The sequence below is a fragment of the Asparagus officinalis genome, chromosome 7 (assembly GCF_001876935.1).
Source record: "Asparagus officinalis chromosome 7, Aspof.V1, whole genome shotgun sequence".
Lineage (NCBI taxonomy): Eukaryota > Viridiplantae > Streptophyta > Magnoliopsida > Asparagales > Asparagaceae > Asparagus > Asparagus officinalis.
The window spans coordinates 116285907-116307821 of record NC_033800.1 but is presented as its reverse complement, the minus strand read 5'-3'; the positions used below and the strand labels follow the sequence as shown (position 1 = coordinate 116307821).

Here is a 21915-nt window from a genome sequence, read left to right as displayed (position 1 = left end):
CCTCCTCCTGATACCTCGGGACAAAAGTACTGATTGGAGAGGAAGATAAGGTTTGATGGTTATATTTCTGATCCTCTGATTTAATAGAGCCATTGTTTAACATCAATATAACAGGTCATTTCGAGCTCGCAAATTATCTAGGAATTTCCTTTGTATATATTAGTATTAGAAAAAGAATGATGTTAAAGAATGGAGGATTGAAGACGTCGGAGATTTGGGATAATAAAAGTGCATAGGCCATTGAATAAGCCTAATTAGATTACAATCTCCTAAGCAACTCACATACTTTGAGGGGAAAAAGTGTGAGCTCTATTGATTGAGTATAAAATTTGCAGATGATGGGCGCTACACTTTTATCTCCTGTAGTGTGGAAGCAATCTAAGGAGAATATTAACAGTTATCCTTACTCGTAAATTAAAGTGCTTTTTTTTTTACAGAGAGAGGGTTGGCAATCTCCATTGCCCTCTCCAGGATCTCTCTTTCGAACAAAGCCATCTACCCTTTATTAGCAAGAGAGAATACTTATTGATCTATGTCCTACCTTGAAGCAAAACATAAACCTCGTTAAATGCTTCCTTCAAAAACAGATCATGAAGTTCACTTGTCTGTTTCTCCCTCCTCTTTTGGGCAAAATGAGGAAAATTTTTATTTTTATTTTTATTTCTCATAGATTCTACTAAGGCATACCTGAAATCACAAAAAAAAAGAAACACTCTCTGGAAAGATACAGATATAAGGTGTTTACTGTCTCTACGTTACTTGGTGCCGTACATACACCTTGGCCTGATGAGGGTGTATCATATTTATCAAGATTCGACTTCATTTACATCCTTAATATTTCAATCATGACTCCTAAAACATTTTCCACAATTTACTACTTAACATCATTTCCTTGAAAACAATTTCAGACACCACTCCTCTGAACAACCTTTTCTTTTCCCTCCTTTTTTTTGTGTGTGCGTGCTTGCCTGCCTGCGTGCGTGCGAAGTGCGAAATGCTTGAGCATGAGATTTACTTACAGTAAAAGAAAATAACATTTATAGAGAGAGAAACATGGAGATGGACAGATGATAATAGACTAGAAATTTTGCTTGAAGCTTTCTGTTCTACTTCTAAAACATCAACTGATACCTGTCTCAGCCTTGCTCTGCGTTGAAAACACACTTGTTGGGTTCTCTCCAAGTGAGCCAGCAAGTTTCGATAACCATACTATGCCACATGTTCCTCATTTTAAAGAGGATTGCATTTAATCACTGAAAACTCCAGACATCAATCTATTGACACTGGCCATGATGTAAAATTGCGCTTCATTCTCAAGCGCGTGCAAACCGAGAGGGTGAAGCAGCATCCAAAAAATGTGTCTAGTCGTCTCCAACATTCGCACAAATGATGTTCGACGACACAGAATTGATAAGGAAAAGAAGCTAACTGCGAATCGGGTTCAAAAAGTAGTTCGCCGCTCCAAGAATACAAGAAAGTCCACCACCTTAGAAATACAGAAAGTATCCACCATTTGCACTTCATATTCTACAACAACATAATTCTGATTATGCTTCAAGAGAGTATCCACCCAGGCTTAGACATGGGTTGTAACATGAGCTGAACTTTTGGGCTTGCCCATGTTAGCTCCTGCCTCGTTCGATCCGATACCCCATTTCAAAACATTCTAAAGCATTTGACAGATAAAAGCTATACAAATGCAGCCACAGAACACAGAGGGAGGCAAACAATTCTGAATTCTATAAATGGAGATTCTTGTTATACAGAGATAAACATGTCTAACACCTCTGAGCTACTGTATAAATTAGCTTGATATCTCTGATTCATAAGTTAAAAATTCCAATGAAATATTCAATGCATACAAATGAATACCTCCTCAGTGCCAAAGTTTCACACAGAACCCTGTAGTCACTGGTGGCTGCCTTTTGCTATAAACTGCTTCTGAAAATGTGATGGTGGCGCACACAGAAAGGGGGGCTGGAGGCACTCAAAAGGCGGCGGCTCAGAGGGGACTCGCGGCGGCTTCGATTTGGGGCGAGGACGAACGGATCTCGCGGCGGCGACGAAATGGGCGAGGACGGGACCGATCTCGCTCAGAGCTGGTCAGAGGGGTCGCGGCGGGGATCTCCTCTCTCGCGGCGGCCACGAAATGGGCGAGGACGGGGGGGAGTCACCTGGCTTAGATATGCCATTATCGTGGGAGTTGGAGCCCGGATTAGGCTTGTCGGGTTCCAACCTTGAAGGAGTAACCGGTAGTGTGGCCTCGTTTATCTCATGGGTTACCGGGTTTGGATCCTCATCTAATCCCGAACCCGAATTTGTTGCTGTTTCTTCCTTCTCGATGTGTTCAGGAGTGTTGTTGGATTCGATTCTGATGAGGTTTGGGGGTAATGCAGGGGGTTCTGCATAGAGTAGAGGAAAGGTGAATGAGTAAGACAGGAATCATGCATATCATTTCATAAAGTCTTAACATTGGACCAATCTAAAACTGCACTAATAAACACGGGATCACTAGACTTGGAGACTTGCATGCTGATTAACATCCCTTTGGCTGTCATCGACCTGGGCCACTGAATGCTTTCTCACCAAAATCATGCAAACACAATAAATTGGTAGAAGTAAAAGATTATGTTAGCACGAAAACTTACTCTTGTGCTGTATACCACTTGAAAACATGGAATCTAGCAACTCTATCGCCTGAGCACAGAGCCTCTGGACTTCAGCACCAACAGAAAGTCTACTAACAATCCCACGAGCCATACTTGAGAAGTCGCTAAGAGGACCAGTTTCAGAATCCAGTTTCCTCATAGCTTTATCTACTATCTCATGCAACTTTTGGTACTTCTCAGTAGAGTAGAGAAATCTATGGCTTAAAGAGATCCGCTGGCATAATGTATCAACTCTCCTTGCATCTTTTGCATACATGAGTTGCTTCCTCCAGCACCTGCACAATGATTGCTTTAATAGAATCACAAAGGAATAGCCTTTTATTAACTATCTCTATGGCCCATCAATGCAAGTATGTACCTAACAATTGAATGGTAATTATTTGAAATATTTAAATTGATAAATAGCGGGCAACAATGAATGGCAAGTAAAATTGTGAATTAGCAGAGCATTTGAAATTGCTGAAGCTGCCTACAAAAGAAAAAGCATGTTAAACAAATGCTAAATTGCCACAAAAAAATCATATTAACTTGAAATCAAATTTCTCATGCGTGAGCCTACTTTATCCATATCTTGTATCCAAGTCCTTATGGTACTAACTCGAAATATAAATAATTGAAATTAATTTGCATAGTGGTAAATTGTTGATGATCTTCTATCTCAGTTGAAAATTTTCCTTGACTAGATGCTATAATCTTGTTTCTGATTAGAGCTTAATTAAGAAAAATCGTTTCTAAACACACTCTATGGTCTATATCTTTTTGTAGAATAAGCTCATCTGCGTCGTTATGGACATGGAATATTGATGTAATGCAACTAATACGACCAATCTAGCTGGGTTCAAAAAAGTTACATGTAGGGCTGGAAACGAACCAAATCAAATCAAATACCATGGTGTTCATATTTGTATTCATTTAGAATATTCGAATTTGGTTATTATTCTCTAAATTTCTTTAAATACCTTTCGGATATTCGCAAATATTTATCGAATATTATGGTATACTTCTTTGATTAATAGTTTATAGTTTATGAACAGTAAACTATGTAATTAAAAAGATACTTCTGTTTGGTTACATATTTGTTCTTAAAACTGGCATAGGGTTCTTTAAGTTTGTCAAAATTAGTATAGAACTTAAATTACAAAATGCAAATGGGTCAAAAACATAACACTATGCATGTTATAATACAAACTATAAGGGATGAAACTCTAAATTATTACTTGATATTCAAATGAATTGAATATACATTAGCTAAATTCTATTCATTTATGAGCTGAATAGTAAAAATTATTTTTTCCATTAAACGAACTGCAGAATTTAATATAAACAAATAGTTAGATGAATGATTGACGAACTATTTGTTAATTATTAGGTTCATTTCCACCCTAAGTTCCAGGCACACAAAAGAAGGAAATCAGAGCCAACCTATTGAATATGTGTTGTAGTGTATCAGCTAAGAACATACACTATATTTTTAAGCTACTAATTTGATAAGACATTAACTTTTTGTCTCAATAAGTGTAAGGTTCGATTTTATAAGCACAGAGGTTACAGAAATCTGCCAGGGCCTAACTTGCTGCGAAAGTTTCATGCATCAGGAAACAAATTCGTAAAGAATTTGACAGCAAAATCTGAAGACAGGAAAACATAAAACTAACACACTATTTGTTTTACAAATACAAAATAAAATTACTAATAACTTTTGGATTATGATGCCCTTGCTGATCATTTGAGTATACATCTAAGATGTCCATAAATATACATCTAAGATGAACAACAAATCTTTGCACACAATCTATATAGTCTATAAGTGAATACCAAAATGGTAATTATTTAATAGAAACATAAGAAATATGGAGAAAAGTTATATTCTCTTTTGTTTAGGTAAAAGTTATATTCTCTTTTGTTTAGGTCCTTTGTTGTCAAAAGTTAAGGGAAGCAAGGATAGAGAGGAAAGAATGAGTTAGTTCATATGTTTTAGGAAAGGAAATCTTTTTTCTTCTTCCAGTTGAGCTACAGGTGTTTCTAGGAAAGGAAATCACTAAACTATATATGCCATATACTTTTAGTGGCTGGATGGAGTAGGTAGTATCAAATCTTCATATATAAACAGTTATTGCCTAAATCGTATGCAGGATATATAAATAAATATAAAATGGAATTGTTGAAAATGTAACAAAATATTAAAAACATTAAAACTATGATGTGAACACTTTCAAGTGATTAGAACAATAACCATTACGGATATCTTTATGCAATAATTCATACGTATACGTATTTGTGCACATATATGTGCATATATTGTGTGTGCTGCATGCACATATATAGCTTTTTTATCTAAGATTTTAAGCGGTACAATGTGGACAATCAAAGTGTTTTTTTAACTAGGGTTTTAGCCCCTACTTTGCTTAGAGATTAATGCCACTATCTACAAAAAAATTGATATCCTACTCCTCAACTCTCACCTAATCTAGGAAAATTTTGGAATTCGACATATCAAACCTAGTTGCATGAGCTTAAATGACAGAACCGATGTTGTAGTACTTACTAAGAATTTCAAATCAACTGCACCAGACTGTCATCCTAAAATTTGGTCACCCTTTAGTTTGACCGGACAGAGTTTAGATTGTACTCCATAGTCAACCCTTCTTTTTCCAGAGAAGGAAATGAAAATGATAGTGAGACTCGTCTATAGACAATCAAAAAACATGTAACCGACAAATTATGACTTTTTGCGTTGTCCAATATACATCAAGGATCTTGCTAGCATGAGCCCTTTAAAACATACAGTTACCTGACTATGAACTAAATACACGAAAACTATATGTGATTTGGCATCAACTTGGTATGGTAAAAGAAACATGTTATAAACATCCCAATGTTGGCCTTCTACGTTCTCATGCATGTGATGAGCAGTCATTAAAGCATACTTCTATGACGAAACTAGTAAATTCCTTTGACTTTGTTTATAGTATGCCCATCAAAAACATCTGATACTAACATCCTAGTAAATAACAACGAGAGCAAATGATAATATATAATAAAGATCAGAATTGCCGATGAGAGTGCGGGCCACTTGGCGGTGGCTCTATTCATCATCGAGAGCAAATGATAATATATAATAAAGATCAGAATTGCCGATGAGAGTGCGGGCCACTTGGCGGTGGCCGGTGAGCACGCGGGCCACTTGACGTTGGCCGTTCCGGTGGTTCGTCGCCACGTCATCAACGGTTCGCAGATTCACTTCATGCGCTTGTCGATGTCAGATGATCCTCTTTGACTCGGATAATCCTCTTCGACTTGGATAATGACGTTCATCGTCTTCTCTTTGTCTCGAGCTATGTGCGGACACCTATAGACATTTTTATACACCTACAGAAACATGTTATAAACATCCCAATGTTGGCCTTCTACGTTCTCATGCATGTGATGAGCAGTCATTAAAGTTCAATGCATACAAATGAATACCTCCTCAGTGCCAAAGTTTCACACAGAACCCTGTAGTCACTGGTGGCTGCCTTTTGCTATAAACTGCTTCTGAAAATGTGTCTACTAATTGCCCTGCAAGACTCTCTGGATCCTCTATTAGAGTATCCAAATAAACGCTAATGATCTTTTTCTCTTGTGGGCTAGCTCTCAAACTGAACCAAGTAAGAAACTTCACCCTAAATATAGTCTCAATGTGCCCTTTGCACTCCAGCCATCGAACAACCTTAACACAATACTCATAATCTTCTTCCTTCAATGAAGAACCATCTTTGTCACCTGGCTTAGATATGCCATTATCGTGGGAGTTGGAGCCCGGATTAGGCTTGTCGGGTTCCAACCTTGAAGGAGTAACCGGTAGTGTGGCCTCGTTTATCTCATGGGTTACCGGGTTTGGATCCTCATCTAATCCCGAACCCGAATTTGTTGCTGTTTCTTCCTTCTCGATGTGTTCAGGAGTGTTGTTGGATTCGATTCTGATGAGGTTTGGGGGTAATGCAGGGGGTTCTGCATAGAGTAGAGGAAAGGTGAATGAGTAAGACAGGAATCATGCATATCATTTCATAAAGTCTTAACATTGGACCAATCTAAAACTGCACTAATAAACACGGGATCACTAGACTTGGAGACTTGCATGCTGATTAACATCCCTTTGGCTGTCATCGACCTGGGCCACTGAATGCTTTCTCACCAAAATCATGCAAACACAATAAATTGGTAGAAGTAAAAGATTATGTTAGCACGAAAACTTACTCTTGTGCTGTATACCACTTGAAAACATGGAATCTAGCAACTCTATCGCCTGAGCACAGAGCCTCTGGACTTCAGCACCAACAGAAAGTCTACTAACAATCCCACGAGCCATACTTGAGAAGTCGCTAAGAGGACCAGTTTCAGAATCCAGTTTCCTCATAGCTTTATCTACTATCTCATGCAACTTTTGGTACTTCTCAGTAGAGTAGAGAAATCTATGGCTTAAAGAGATCCGCTGGCATAATGTATCAACTCTCCTTGCATCTTTTGCATACATGAGTTGCTTCCTCCAGCACCTGCACAATGATTGCTTTAATAGAATCACAAAGGAATAGCCTTTTATTAACTATCTCTATGGCCCATCAATGCAAGTATGTACCTAACAATTGAATGGTAATTATTTGAAATATTTAAATTGATAAATAGCGGGCAACAATGAATGGCAAGTAAAATTGTGAATTAGCAGAGCATTTGAAATTGCTGAAGCTGCCTACAAAAGAAAAAGCATGTTAAACAAATGCTAAATTGCCACAAAAAAATCATATTAACTTGAAATCAAATTTCTCATGCGTGAGCCTACTTTATCCATATCTTGTATCCAAGTCCTTATGGTACTAACTCGAAATATAAATAATTGAAATTAATTTGCATAGTGGTAAATTGTTGATGATCTTCTATCTCAGTTGAAAATTTTCCTTGACTAGATGCTATAATCTTGTTTCTGATTAGAGCTTAATTAAGAAAAATCGTTTCTAAACACACTCTATGGTCTATATCTTTTTGTAGAATAAGCTCATCTGCGTCGTTATGGACATGGAATATTGATGTAATGCAACTAATACGACCAATCTAGCTGGGTTCAAAAAAGTTACATGTAGGGCTGGAAACGAACCAAATCAAATCAAATACCATGGTGTTCATATTTGTATTCATTTAGAATATTCGAATTTGGTTATTATTCTCTAAATTTCTTTAAATACCTTTCGGATATTCGCAAATATTTATCGAATATTATGGTATACTTCTTTGATTAATAGTTTATAGTTTATGAACAGTAAACTATGTAATTAAAAAGATACTTCTGTTTGGTTACATATTTGTTCTTAAAACTGGCATAGGGTTCTTTAAGTTTGTCAAAATTAGTATAGAACTTAAATTACAAAATGCAAATGGGTCAAAAACATAACACTATGCATGTTATAATACAAACTATAAGGGATGAAACTCTAAATTATTACTTGATATTCAAATGAATTGAATATACATTAGCTAAATTCTATTCATTTATGAGCTGAATAGTAAAAATTATTTTTTCCATTAAACGAACTGCAGAATTTAATATAAACAAATAGTTAGATGAATGATTGACGAACTATTTGTTAATTATTAGGTTCATTTCCACCCTAAGTTCCAGGCACACAAAAGAAGGAAATCAGAGCCAACCTATTGAATATGTGTTGTAGTGTATCAGCTAAGAACATACACTATATTTTTAAGCTACTAATTTGATAAGACATTAACTTTTTGTCTCAATAAGTGTAAGGTTCGATTTTATAAGCACAGAGGTTACAGAAATCTGCCAGGGCCTAACTTGCTGCGAAAGTTTCATGCATCAGGAAACAAATTCGTAAAGAATTTGACAGCAAAATCTGAAGACAGGAAAACATAAAACTAACACACTATTTGTTTTACAAATACAAAATAAAATTACTAATAACTTTTGGATTATGATGCCCTTGCTGATCATTTGAGTATACATCTAAGATGTCCATAAATATACATCTAAGATGAACAACAAATCTTTGCACACAATCTATATAGTCTATAAGTGAATACCAAAATGGTAATTATTTAATAGAAACATAAGAAATATGGAGAAAAGTTATATTCTCTTTTGTTTAGGTAAAAGTTATATTCTCTTTTGTTTAGGTCCTTTGTTGTCAAAAGTTAAGGGAAGCAAGGATAGAGAGGAAAGAATGAGTTAGTTCATATGTTTTAGGAAAGGAAATCTTTTTTCTTCTTCCAGTTGAGCTACAGGTGTTTCTAGGAAAGGAAATCACTAAACTATATATGCCATATACTTTTAGTGGCTGGATGGAGTAGGTAGTATCAAATCTTCATATATAAACAGTTATTGCCTAAATCGTATGCAGGATATATAAATAAATATAAAATGGAATTGTTGAAAATGTAACAAAATATTAAAAACATTAAAACTATGATGTGAACACTTTCAAGTGATTAGAACAATAACCATTACGGATATCTTTATGCAATAATTCATACGTATACGTATTTGTGCACATATATGTGCATATATTGTGTGTGCTGCATGCACATATATAGCTTTTTTATCTAAGATTTTAAGCGGTACAATGTGGACAATCAAAGTGTTTTTTTAACTAGGGTTTTAGCCCCTACTTTGCTTAGAGATTAATGCCACTATCTACAAAAAAATTGATATCCTACTCCTCAACTCTCACCTAATCTAGGAAAATTTTGGAATTCGACATATCAAACCTAGTTGCATGAGCTTAAATGACAGAACCGATGTTGTAGTACTTACTAAGAATTTCAAATCAACTGCACCAGACTGTCATCCTAAAATTTGGTCACCCTTTAGTTTGACCGGACAGAGTTTAGATTGTACTCCATAGTCAACCCTTCTTTTTCCAGAGAAGGAAATGAAAATGATAGTGAGACTCGTCTATAGACAATCAAAAAACATGTAACCGACAAATTATGACTTTTTGCGTTGTCCAATATACATCAAGGATCTTGCTAGCATGAGCCCTTTAAAACATACAGTTACCTGACTATGAACTAAATACACGAAAACTATATGTGATTTGGCATCAACTTGGTATGGTAAAAGAAACATGTTATAAACATCCCAATGTTGGCCTTCTACGTTCTCATGCATGTGATGAGCAGTCATTAAAAGAAACATGTTATAAACATCCCAATGTTGGCCTTCTACGTTCTCATGCATGTGATGAGCAGTCATTAAAGCATACTTCTATGACGAAACTAGTAAATTCCTTTGACTTTGTTTATAGTATGCCCATCAAAAACATCTGATACTAACATCCTAGTAAATAACAATTATATGAGGGGGGAAACCAAAAGATAAAAACCGCTTTTTTTGTTCATCATCGAGAGCAAATGATAACATATAATAAAGATCAGAATTGCCAGAGAATTGAAGGGAAACAACTCCCATGATATCAGCTATAGGGAGAGAATAGCTTTTGCTCGGACCTCAAGCTAGGTGGCAGATGACGTCTTCATGAATTTTAAAATATTATTCATGGGATCATCTGTTGACTCCTTTCTAGAGATTAGGCTATGTATGACAAGATGTTACGGTTTCTCCGAAAAATGTAAGAAAGAAAGAAAAAATGATAGCATCTTATATCTTATATACAAGATTAAAAACTAAGTCATAGGACACGTGATAAAGCAAACTAATGGGCAAAGGAACAAGTTACTTACGCAAGAAGATCATTCACTTTTTGACAATGAATGCAATAAAATCCTCCGTCAAGTCGTACACATTGTTTGCTCTTCATAATCCCACCTCTTTCATGATTCAGAACACACTCGACATGATACGATATGCCACAAGAATCACCTTTATATGGAAAATCCGAATTGCAAACCAACCAAAGGCTAGGGTCCTTATTCTCATCATACTTATAACAGATACCACACGTACAACGTTCGCAAAAGGCCCTTTCCATGCGTAATGTAGCTTTGCAAACTAAATTTTCACAGATTCGGATGGTTCTATGAGCTTCACCGCCATCATCTAAACTTGTCTCAATCAATAATCGAGATGGGTGATCGGTCTTTCTCTGTCTTTTGGAAGGGGTATGATTGTTGGATGAAGGCAGTTGTGGATTTCCTTCAATAACTGCAGTAAGCTTCCCAGATTTTTTATCAGATAAAACCTTAAAGAGATGTTCTATTAACTTTTGCTTTGCTACCCCAGAGTACTTCCTCTCCTTTCCCATCTCTGCACAAAGGATCTCTATAAGGTCTCGGCGACTCCATGTCAGTAGCTTTTCCGGAGCTTTTTCGGGCCATTTAGACAATTTGTGAACAAGTTCCCTTTTCTCGTTGATGGTCAAGTCACAGCATTTAGATGGGTCATTAACAAATCCTACAGCAAGACAAACATGTCAAACTTGAGGAGGAAAAGTTTAAAAATATATAGTTAAAGAGCAAAATGCCAAATATAAGGCATCTCACTGCAGAACGGAAAAAGTATTTTGAGGTAAAATGTTAAACAATTCCAGAATCTAGCTTTAGTTATATGGGAACAAATATGATTCTTGAAATAAATCACATGATGAAATATACTCTTCTGAGATACTTGCTTTCGGCATTGTTATATGCATCTCAAAGAAAATTAGAACATATTAACTACTAAACAATAGTGATGCGCCTTTATAAGGGACCCACTAGGCATAAAAAGAAATAAAATTAACACGCTGAAGATATTCTGCCATCACGAAAGCAACCCAAGCACTACACGCTAATTACAACACGGTGAAAGAATCCATATGAACAGTTAAAAGCACATTTCACTTTAAAGTAACAATAATAAATAATAAATAGACAGACTTTCCTGACATTTACGCAATGATGAAACCCAAAGAAAGCATTAACCTTCCACCTAAAGTGTTGACTTCCCTATAAACCAAAGTTGCATCAATTTCTTTATAATTTCTTAGACCACATAACTAAAGTAGAGCTAAAAATGCTTGTGCCCCTAACCTAACGGCACAAAGCTTTGGCTAGAACTGAGAGTTATAATTTTATATTCTAGCACGTAAAATTAGAGCATCTTTTTTTTTCTCCTTTTATTTTATTAATACGCTTCGTTAAATGTTAAATGTGTGAGCCGTGTGATTTGAATTATAATTTTATATTCTAACATGCAGACTGAGAGCATCTTTTTTTTTCTCTTTTTACTTTATTAATGCGCTTCGTTAAATGTGTGACCCGTGTGATTTGGACAATAGTTGCTTAGTACCATACTAAAAGCTCTCTTCCACGGCACCAAAACTCCGAAACTGTGTGGGAGTGTTGTGTGTTATAATTTGATATTACAGAGGAAATGTATGAAAAGTAGGGAGTGGATAGGGCATAATAGTAAAAACTAAGGAGGGGAACCCCCAAATTATACCCAATTGAACAAGCAACAAATACCCATCAAGAAGAAACCACATGAACCCGTTAAAAATCAAAAATTTAACGAGCCCAGGTCGATTCCTACCCCTAAATTCAATCCAATCAAGCAGATCGAGAACAAGGAGAGGCTCTTACCGGAGTAAGGAGGATCCATGAGGGAGATCTGGGCACCGACGCGGTCACATTACCGCCTCTTCAGCTGCCCTGCAAGAAGAAACGCACATGAGAGAGAGAGAGAGAGAGAGAGGAGAGAGAACCCCACCATTATATATTTAGTTCTAAACTTTTTTAATTATATTGTAATTAATTATTAGTCGCATAAATAAAGATAGAGAAGAGAGAGAGAGAGAGAGAGAGAGGAATCCTAGAGACGACCTCGACTTTTTGGCTTTTCCTTTCATGAGGGTCCCCCCCTAATTGAGAGAAGAAAGAGAGGTTAATATGGTAAATAGAGCCTTGCAACTTGCGGAGGTTTCACAACGTTAATTAATAGATAGATAAAGGGCTTTTTTTTAAGATATTAGTCCCTTAAATCATCATTATTTTGGTGCTAGTCCCCCCACATATTTATATTTTGATGATAGCCCCTTAAATTTGCATTACTATGTTGATGTTAGTCATTTTGATTAATTAGGGTTATAGTCACCGGGAAAATATTTTGTTATTTTTTTCTTTAATTGACAGCCATGCCCTCGGTCCTAATACTCAAGCGCACAAGTCCGAACATGTTCCACCTCTCTTCTTCTCTAAGGGGGGGTTAGTCATCTAGAACTTAAAACTGGAACTGGGATAATTTGTGGGATAAATTTTTAAGGTGTTAGTCACATAGAACTAGGAAATGTGATATTTTTTTATAGTGTTAGTCAAGTAGAACTTTTGTAGAACTAGAACTGTATTATTTTTTTGGTGCGTTAGTCAAGTAGAATTCTACTAGAATTAGAATTGGGATAATTGGTCATAATTATCCCACAAATTATACTACCTATATATATAACCATAAGTTCTCCTCTCTCAAATTATCCCACATATTGGAAAGAATACAATTGGGAAAAAAAAGTGAAACGCCGCCTCCCTCCCTCTTGGTTAGTTTCTCCGCCTAGAAAATTTCTCTGCCATGAAGTCAATCATCCGATCATTTTTCTGTCTTTACTTTATTTTTTTGATGATTAGATCTTCAAGATGTATTACTTTATTGATAGCTTTTTGACGTTAAATTACTTTATTATTATTTGTTTGATCTAAGTTTTCTCTCCACAACAGTGGTTTAGGTTAAGAATATAGTGTTGGTGGGTTAGTGCTAAAGATATGCGGGCTATTTATGTTTTTTTTATAAGTTAGAAAGCAACTTTGCGATCATATTGATCATTAGATGTTGAATGGTTAATGGTGATATCTATTATTATTAAATCGGCTCAGTAAATTGATTGGGATATTTATAGTTCATCTGTCGATCATCTGTTTAGCGGCCATGGATGATTCCTATGTACATTTCATTTATTTGCTGATTTGGTTTCAGCGTTCATGATGAGATTGGTCCAAAGGGTTAATGGCTGAAAAATGCTTATTTTTCTTTCTTTATGATGTTATGAGATTTGAACTTCGACATTTATAATCCTCCACTAGAAGCTCCATGAAATGTTGTTGATGTAGACGATGACTCTGATAAAGAAGATGAGTTACAGACTCAACTAACAGTTGTAGGAGTTTGGAGAAATTCTATGGCAGATGTCATGTGGGATGATAGAAGCCATGTGAGATGATGGAAGTCGAATCACTCTAGGGATTTAGATTTTTATTTATTTGTAAATTATTTTATTATTTAAGATGAATAGTGATGCTTTATTGCATTATATTTTATATTTATTTGTAAATTATTTTATTATTTAAGATGAATAGTGATGCTTTATTGCATTATATTTTATAGTTATCACTAGAATTTGCTTATCAATATTATATTATTTTTAATATACAATTATTAACAATAGTAATTTATACCCACCATTACCCCCACCAAATTATCCTACCAAATTATGCAACTTTATAATATTATCCATCATTATCCCACCAAATTATCCTACCAAATTATCCCACTTTAAAAATTACCCATCATTGTTCTACTAAATTATCCCAGTGTTAAAAAATTATCCCACTTTACCAATTATCCCAGTTCTACTTAAAAAGTTCTAGGTGACTAACCCCCCCTAACGGTCTACGGGTAGTAAGGGGTATTTTGGTAAACAGAATGGGTATTTTGGTAATTAACCATCCGTGGTTAGTCTAAACCTAACAACGATCGATAATTTTGCACGGCAAAACTCACACGGGACCAATGTAAGCATGTGGATACAATTTGGGGGACGGGTATCAATCAAAATATAAATATTTGAAAGGCTAGTATCTAAAAAACCCTAGATAAAACAAGAGGCAACCTATCAGAGTCAAGTCAGAGAGAGAGAAAAGGAGAAGGTCGACGTGTGGTAGCAAGTAGTAGTGCGGCAATGTTTGGTAGATGCAGAACTTTTTTTCCCCTTTAAGGTGCTGTGGCAGGTCCAACGGCCTCAACGACGAAATCACCCCCAGTGGTGGCAACTGGTAAAAGCATAACCCTAGTCATATCATAATATGGATGGGGAAAAGCTGCTCACATAAGTACAAGCATAATATTTTAAGTCATATAGCAGTAAGGGGTAGGAACATAGCTTGGAAATTAAAATCCCCAGCGTACTGTCTACAACATTTAGGATAGGATGTGTTTGTCAAATCTTTAAAACTAAACCAGAATCGAAGCTCGCTTGTTTTTAGATACTTTTTTTTTATTCGGCAAAAGACGGTGCCCAGCTAGCCTAGTTTTTATAAGTCAAAAATGCCCACTAAACTGTTTTTAGTTTGGACCACACTTCTCGTGGTCCAAACTAAAACCGGTTTAAGGAGCTCTTTTTAGCCTAGGTAAACTTGGACATCATTGACCCAAGTTTTTGCCAAATAAAAAAGCATCTAAAACTGGGTTAGGTTCAGTCCTAGCCTGGTTTTAACATATTGCCAAATAGGCCCTTAGCATTGGAGATTTAATTGTCCTTTGTGTAGCTTAGATCACATTGTACTAAATGATTTTTTTTTCTTTTGTTGTTGTTGGCTGAAAGTAATTGAAGAAAAATGAGATTAAGTATCCAATAGTCTTTGTTCATTACATTTATTTATGAAGATGGACATCCTTTTGATGTATAATCAATATAATTGACAAAACCCATTTTATATTTTCTCCACAAGGAATGTGTACGGAACAAACAAACTATCCATGTTCACTGAACTTAGAGAGTAGATATTCCTGCGTAAAACAAGAGTTCTGATAATAAGAGTATTAATGGATTGCTTATTTTGGACAGTCAGATTTAAAGGTTAGAGAAATAATTTTCTCTTAGCATTAGTAGATACTTAGAGTTGAATGCTTTAGAAGTCTTAAAGTATCTACCATCACACTGAAACTCTATAATTATGGCGGAGGTTATAATTTGTACTCTATTTAACCCCGCACGCAAAATTGAGGGTCTCCTCATGAGTCGAAATCTAGACTCACGGTGATCAATATCTTTTTTTAACACGCTTTAAAAATTCACGGTTAACAATGTTAACGTATATTTGGGATTGCCCATTGATTTCCCATTGATTATGCAATATATTTGGGACTGCCCATTGATTCCCCATTGATTGTGCAATATATTTGGGATTGCCCATTGATTTCCCATTGATTTTCTTCCTTTTTATTTCTTTCCTTTATAGCTGGTTGATGTATGTATATATAGACATGTAATCTCATTGTAATATAACAAGAAAGGGAAGATATTTTCAATATATCTAACATGGTATCAGAGCTCTGCTCTTAAATCAGATCACCAACCTCTATCTTCTCTCTCTCCTCTCGTGCCCTCTTCGCGTCGCCGGCGAACCGCCGCCCGACCGCCGAGACCTCCGTTCGACCACCACCGAGCTCGAACCCGATCCCGCCTCTGCCTCCTCCGACGGGCCACGCTTCCAGCAGCCCCTGCGCCGACCAGATCCGCCGCCAAGAACCGAGCTTCCTCCTCCAGACAGGGCTTCGCCGCTCAACCGGTCGCCAGCGAACTTTTCCGTCCAGATCCGCGCCTTCCGTCGCCTCCTCCGGTCAGATCCTCGCTTCCCGTCGCCCAGAACCGATCAGATCTGCTCTCCTTCTCAACTGTCATACATAAAAGTGTGACTTTTGTGGGTTTTAGTTCTCTTATGTTTGGTTCTTCTTTGGGGTTTGTTGATATGGAGAAATCTGAAATCTTTCGTCCTATTACTGTTATTTTGGATGGCTCTAATTATACTCTATGGTCTCAACGAATGAAAAGCTTCTTAATTGGACGCAAGCTTTGGCGTATTATTACTGGCGATGTTGTTGAACCAGTCCGAGATGCTGATGAAAACAATACCAAGTATGCAGAACGTCTTGAAGATTGGGATAGCAAAAATCATCAGATAATTACCTGGTTATGTAACACCTCTATTTCAGCCATTCATATCCAGTTTGCTGATTTTGATACTGCAAAAGAAATTTGGGATTTCTTGTCCAATCGGTACAAAACTACAGGTCTTGCACACTATTATCAACTGCTCACAACTCTTGCCAGTCTTAAACAAGACTCCGGACAATCTGTTAATGACTTCCTTGCTGTCATTCAGCCTATATGGAATCAATTAGCACAAGCTAATATCAGTGATGATCATCTTCGCCTTATTCAGGTTCTCATGGCTCTACGTCCTGAATATGAATCTGTTCGTGCTGCTCTGTTGCATCGTGATCCTTTACCCTCTTTGGATGCTGCTGTTAAAGAAATCTTATTTGAGGAAACACGTCTTGGTTTGATCAAATCTCCCTCACCGGAAGTTGCTCTTGCTATCACTCGGCCACGCTCTACATCTGGCTCATCCTTGTGCAAGAATTGTAGAAATACAGGACATACATTTGCAAATTGCCCTACTATTGAGTGCAGATACTGTCACAAACATGGTCATATTTTGGAAAATTGTCCAACCCGTCCACCTCGTCCTCAAGGCACTTCAACAAAATCTAAGTTTTTCTCTAAGGCTAGTTCTTCTGCTGCTGCTGTTACTGCTCCTTCTGATGAGTCCCCTTCCTCTGTTCTTACTGTTAGCGATCTCGAAGCTCTTCTCAAACAGGTGATATCCTCCAATCCTTCATCTTCCACTGCATTAGCTGTCACTGCAGGTGATTCTTGGTTTCTTGACTCTGCTTGTTGCAATCATATGACTTCTCAAATGTCTCTCTTATCTAATAAAACTTCTAGCAAATTTCTGCCACCCATTCAAACTGCTGATGGTAATTGTATGTCTATTACCCATATTGGAACAGCAGCTACCTCAAATTTAAACCTTCCTGATACTTATTGTGTCCCTAAATTATCCCTAAACTTAGCCTCGGTTGGTCAATTATGTGATCTTGGTCTAACTGTTCTTTTCTCTCCCCATGGTTGTCAGGTTCAGGATCTTCAAACGGGACAGATAATTGGCACGGGGCGCAAGGTGGGACGATTATTTGAGCTCACATCTCTTAAAGTTTCTGCTCCCAGATCGATTTCTGCTTCCACCACCATTCCATTAATATACCAGTGGCATCTTCGTCTTGGTCATGCATCCGCTAGTAAACTTCGTCCTTTAGTTTCTAGTGGAACTTTAGGTCTTTCCAAATTTGAGTCTTTTGATTGTTTACATTGTCAACTCGCAAAACAGCCTGCCTTATCTTTTAATCATAGTAACTCTAAATGTGATACTCCTTTTGGCTTGATTCATTCTGATATTTGGGGTCCTGCTCCTACTCCTACTGTGAATGGTTACAAATACTTTGTTTTATTCATTGATGATTATTCTAGATTTACATGGATATATTTTCTTAAGCATAGATCTGAATTATCTCAAATTTATATTGATTTTGCTACCATGATTACAACTCAATTTTCTTGCTGTATCAAAATTTTTCGTACTGATAATGCCATGGAATATCAAGATTCTACTCTTCTTCAGTTTCTCAAACAGCAGGGAACTATTGTTCAAAGATCATGTCCTTATACCTCCCAACAAAATGGTCGTGCAGAACGTAAACATCGTCATATCTTAGATTCTGTTCGTGCTCAACTTCTTTCAGCATCCTGTCCTGAAAAATTTTGGGGTGAGGCTGCACTTACCTCTGTTTACACCATTAATCGTCTTCCTACTCCGGTCCTTCAGAATCTGTCTCCTTTTGAACGATTATATGGTAAACCACCTGATTACTCAAATCTTAGAGTTTTTGGTTGTGCTTGTTTTGTTCTTCTTAACCCCCATGAACATACCAAACTTGAACCGCGGGCTCGTCTTTGTTGTTTTCTTGGATATGGACAAGAACACAAAGGATATCGGTGTTGGGATCCTATGTCTGGTCGGTTACGAATTTCTCGTCATGTCACTTTTTGGGAGCATACCATGTTCTCCACTCTGTCTAAATTTCATAGTTCTTTTTCCGCCTCTCAACCATTCTTCACTGACCCTTCCATTGAGTTATTCCCTTCCTCTGATACAGAATCTTTAGTTGAGCTTGATAATTCTCCTTCCACCTCTGCACCCACATCTACAGCATCTGTCTCCACTGATGATCCTGAACCTCCTCTTCGTCGCTCTAATCGGATAAGAGAATCTCCTCATCATCTTCAAGATTATCATTGTTTTTCTGCTATTGTTTCTTTACAAGAACCACATTCTTACCGTGAGGCTAGTACTGATCCTCTCTGGCAGCAAGCAATGTCTGAGGAACTTCATGCCTTAGAGAAAACACATACTTGGGATTTAGTGGATCTTCCTTCAGGCAAAACTCCTATCGGATGTAAGTGGGTTTACAAGATTAAAACTCGGTCTGATGGTTCTGTCGAGCGTTATAAAGCTCGTTTAGTTGCTAAAGGCTATACTCAGGAATATGGCATTGATTATGAAGAAACATTTGCTCCTGTTGCTCGTTTAACCTCTGTTCGTAGTCTTTTAGCTGTTGCTGCAGTAAAACATTGGCCCCTTCTTCAGATGGATGTTAAAAATGCTTTTCTCAACGGCGATTTGGAAGAGGAAGTTTACATGCATCCTCCTCCTGGTTATTCTCATCCTCCACAAAAAGTTTGTCTTCTTCGGAGAGCTTTATATGGTCTTAAGCAAGCTCCGAGAGCATGGTTTGCAAAATTCAGTTCCACTATTGCACGTTTTGGTTTTGCTTCTAGCCCTCATGATTCGGCCTTATTTATCCGTCGTACTGAGAAGGGTATTGTTCTGTTGTTACTTTATGTGGATGATATGATCATTACAGGTGATGATTCTGTGGCCATCTCTGACTTACAAAACTACCTCAGTCAACAGTTTGAGATGAAAAATTTGGGACCACTCAGTTATTTTCTCGGGCTTGAAGTCTCTTCTTCTTCAGATGGCTACTATTTGTCCCAAGCCAAATATGCTTCTGATTTGCTTTCCAGATCTGGTCTCACTGATTCAAATATTGCCTCAACACCATTGGATACCAATGTTAAGCTAACACCATTTGATGGCACACCTCTTCCTGATCCTACTTTATATAGACAGCTTGTTGGTAGTCTTGTTTATCTGACCGTGACTCGTCCTGATATCGCCTATGCTGTGCATGTTGTCAGTCAGTTCATGGCTGCTCCTCGGTCTATTCACTTTACTGCTGTTCTTCGTATTCTAAGATATGTCAAAGGCACTCTTCTTCATGGACTTCATTTTTCTGCTCATTCGTCCTTAATTTTAACTGGCTATTCTGATGTTGATTGGGCTGGTGATCCTACCGATCGTCGCTCCACAACTGATTACTGCTTCTTCTTGGGTGACTCGCTCATTTCATGGAGAAGTAAAAAGCAAACTGTCACATCTCGATCAAGTACTGAATCTGAATATCGGGCCCTAGCTGATACTACTTCTGAATTGCTTTGGCTCCGTTGGTTACTTGAGGATATGGGAGTTCCACAATCCTCTGCTACCATTCTCCATTGTGACAATCGAAGTGCAATTCAAATTGCTCATAATGATGTTTTCCACGAACGCACCAAACACATTGAGAATGATTGTCATTTTGTTCGTCAACATCTTCAGCGTGGCACCTTGCAACTTCTTCCTATATCCTCAATAGATCAGCCTGCAGACATTTTCACTAAAGCTCATCTTCCTGGCCGATTCTGTCATTTACTTAACAAACTCAAGCTGGCCTCCACTAGCCCATCTTGAGTTTGAGGGGGGGGTGTTAACGTATATTTGGGATTGCCCATTGATTTCCCATTGATTATGCAATATATTTGGGATTGCCCATTGATTCCCCATTGATTGTGCAATATATTTGGGATTGCCCATTGATTTCCCATTGATTTTCTTCCTTTTTATTTCTTTCCTTTATAGCTGGTTGATGTATGTATATATAGACATGTAATCTCATTGTAATATAACAAGAAAGGGAAGATATTTTCAATATATCTAACAAACAAGATTCGTATGTCACCGTGTTAAGTTGTGGTGAGGATTTAGACTTAAAAGTTTTATAATCTAACAAGAATAAGAGTTGTATTTGACCGAATGTACAATAAGCATTTTTACTCATATTTTCTCAAACTTACAACAATTCTAGAAATTAACGTCGAACTACATGTCATTATTCAGTGAGCGCAGTTTCATCCTCAAAGGCATGTCCAATGGATCAATGGGATCAATAGGAGCAACATTTAAATACATCAAGTTTTGAAAGTGGAAAAAAAAAATTTGAATCTAGGAAATGTTAATCTGAGTTTTTAATCATGGTTGTACGAAATTGCAAGAGGCCGCGGTAACCTATATGTACATATTAAACCCTAAAAACTTTATTATTCCCTGCTTATGTAATCCCTGTTGGGAATTTAACGTCGAAATCTCTAATGCAACAGAAACGCAGAATAGAAAAAGCACTGCTGCTCGAGCCCTAGGGTTTCCCTTTTATAGGAAACCCTAGCTGGGCTGTCGACAGGCTGTCGACAGCCTGGATTTCAACCTCGCCTGCAGCGGGGTCGCATGCACGAGATCCATGAGCTCGCCTGCTGCTGCGCCCAATTTCGCCTGCAACCATACGCTCGAACTCGCCTGCAATTCGCCTGGAGCTCGACCCGCCTGTTCAAGAGCTTCGCCTGCAGCTCCGCTCGCCTGCGGAGGTGAGTTTAGCCTACACCCAAACTAACAATCTCCCACTTGGAGACCAAACCGCCGGTGTACTCTAATGGATAATTTATTAATATGGTGCACTTTCTTCTGCTTGATGCACTTTCTTGTGCGATAACCCAATTAGTTTAAGTGGGGGCCGCATCTGATTTTGTCGGATATTTAAATCCCCAGCGAACAAATGCAGTTGGTCTGGATGGAGATCCTTTCATCTTTATTTTTTGGTGGTAGAGAGTATCTATGACTAACCAACTAAATTTTTTACTTAACGCACAACCAAGATTGGCATCTAAATTATATAAAAATTATAAGGTACTAATCGGTAGTATTAACTCACTTAATCAATTATCGGCATTCTCTACGACCAAGATGGTAGAGAATCTCGACTTGCTTGTTCCTCCAATTTTATGAATGAACTGAGGCATGGTAAAATTAATGGAGGGATTTGGGATTGATTTTTTGCTAAAGGTGGGGTCAGAAGTACTTGAAAAAATACTTACAAATTTAAAAATGTTAGGGGCACACCCCCAACCACAATCCCAAGCACACCTCCTCTCTCTCTATA

At 37.3% G+C, this 21915-nt stretch overlaps 1 protein-coding gene across 2 annotated transcripts; it reads right to left on the bottom strand.

The window, feature by feature from the left end:
• LOC109848377 (VIN3-like protein 2) lies at positions 1720 to 12469 on the bottom strand. 2 transcript variants are annotated; one of them, XM_020417843.1, is made up of 5 exons: positions 12240 to 12469; positions 10401 to 11070; positions 6906 to 7201; positions 6212 to 6659; positions 1720 to 1949 (listed from the first exon to the last, which is right to left on the bottom strand). In XM_020417843.1, exons 1-5 carry the CDS (start codon positions 12256 to 12258, stop codon positions 1877 to 1879), a joined length of 1506 nt encoding a protein of 501 aa, XP_020273432.1. In that variant the 5' UTR covers positions 12259 to 12469; the 3' UTR covers positions 1720 to 1876. The 2 variants fall into 2 exon arrangements, with proteins under 2 accessions (XP_020273432.1, XP_020273431.1); XM_020417842.1 differs by lacking the exon at positions 1720 to 1949 and having other exon boundaries at positions 6119 to 6659.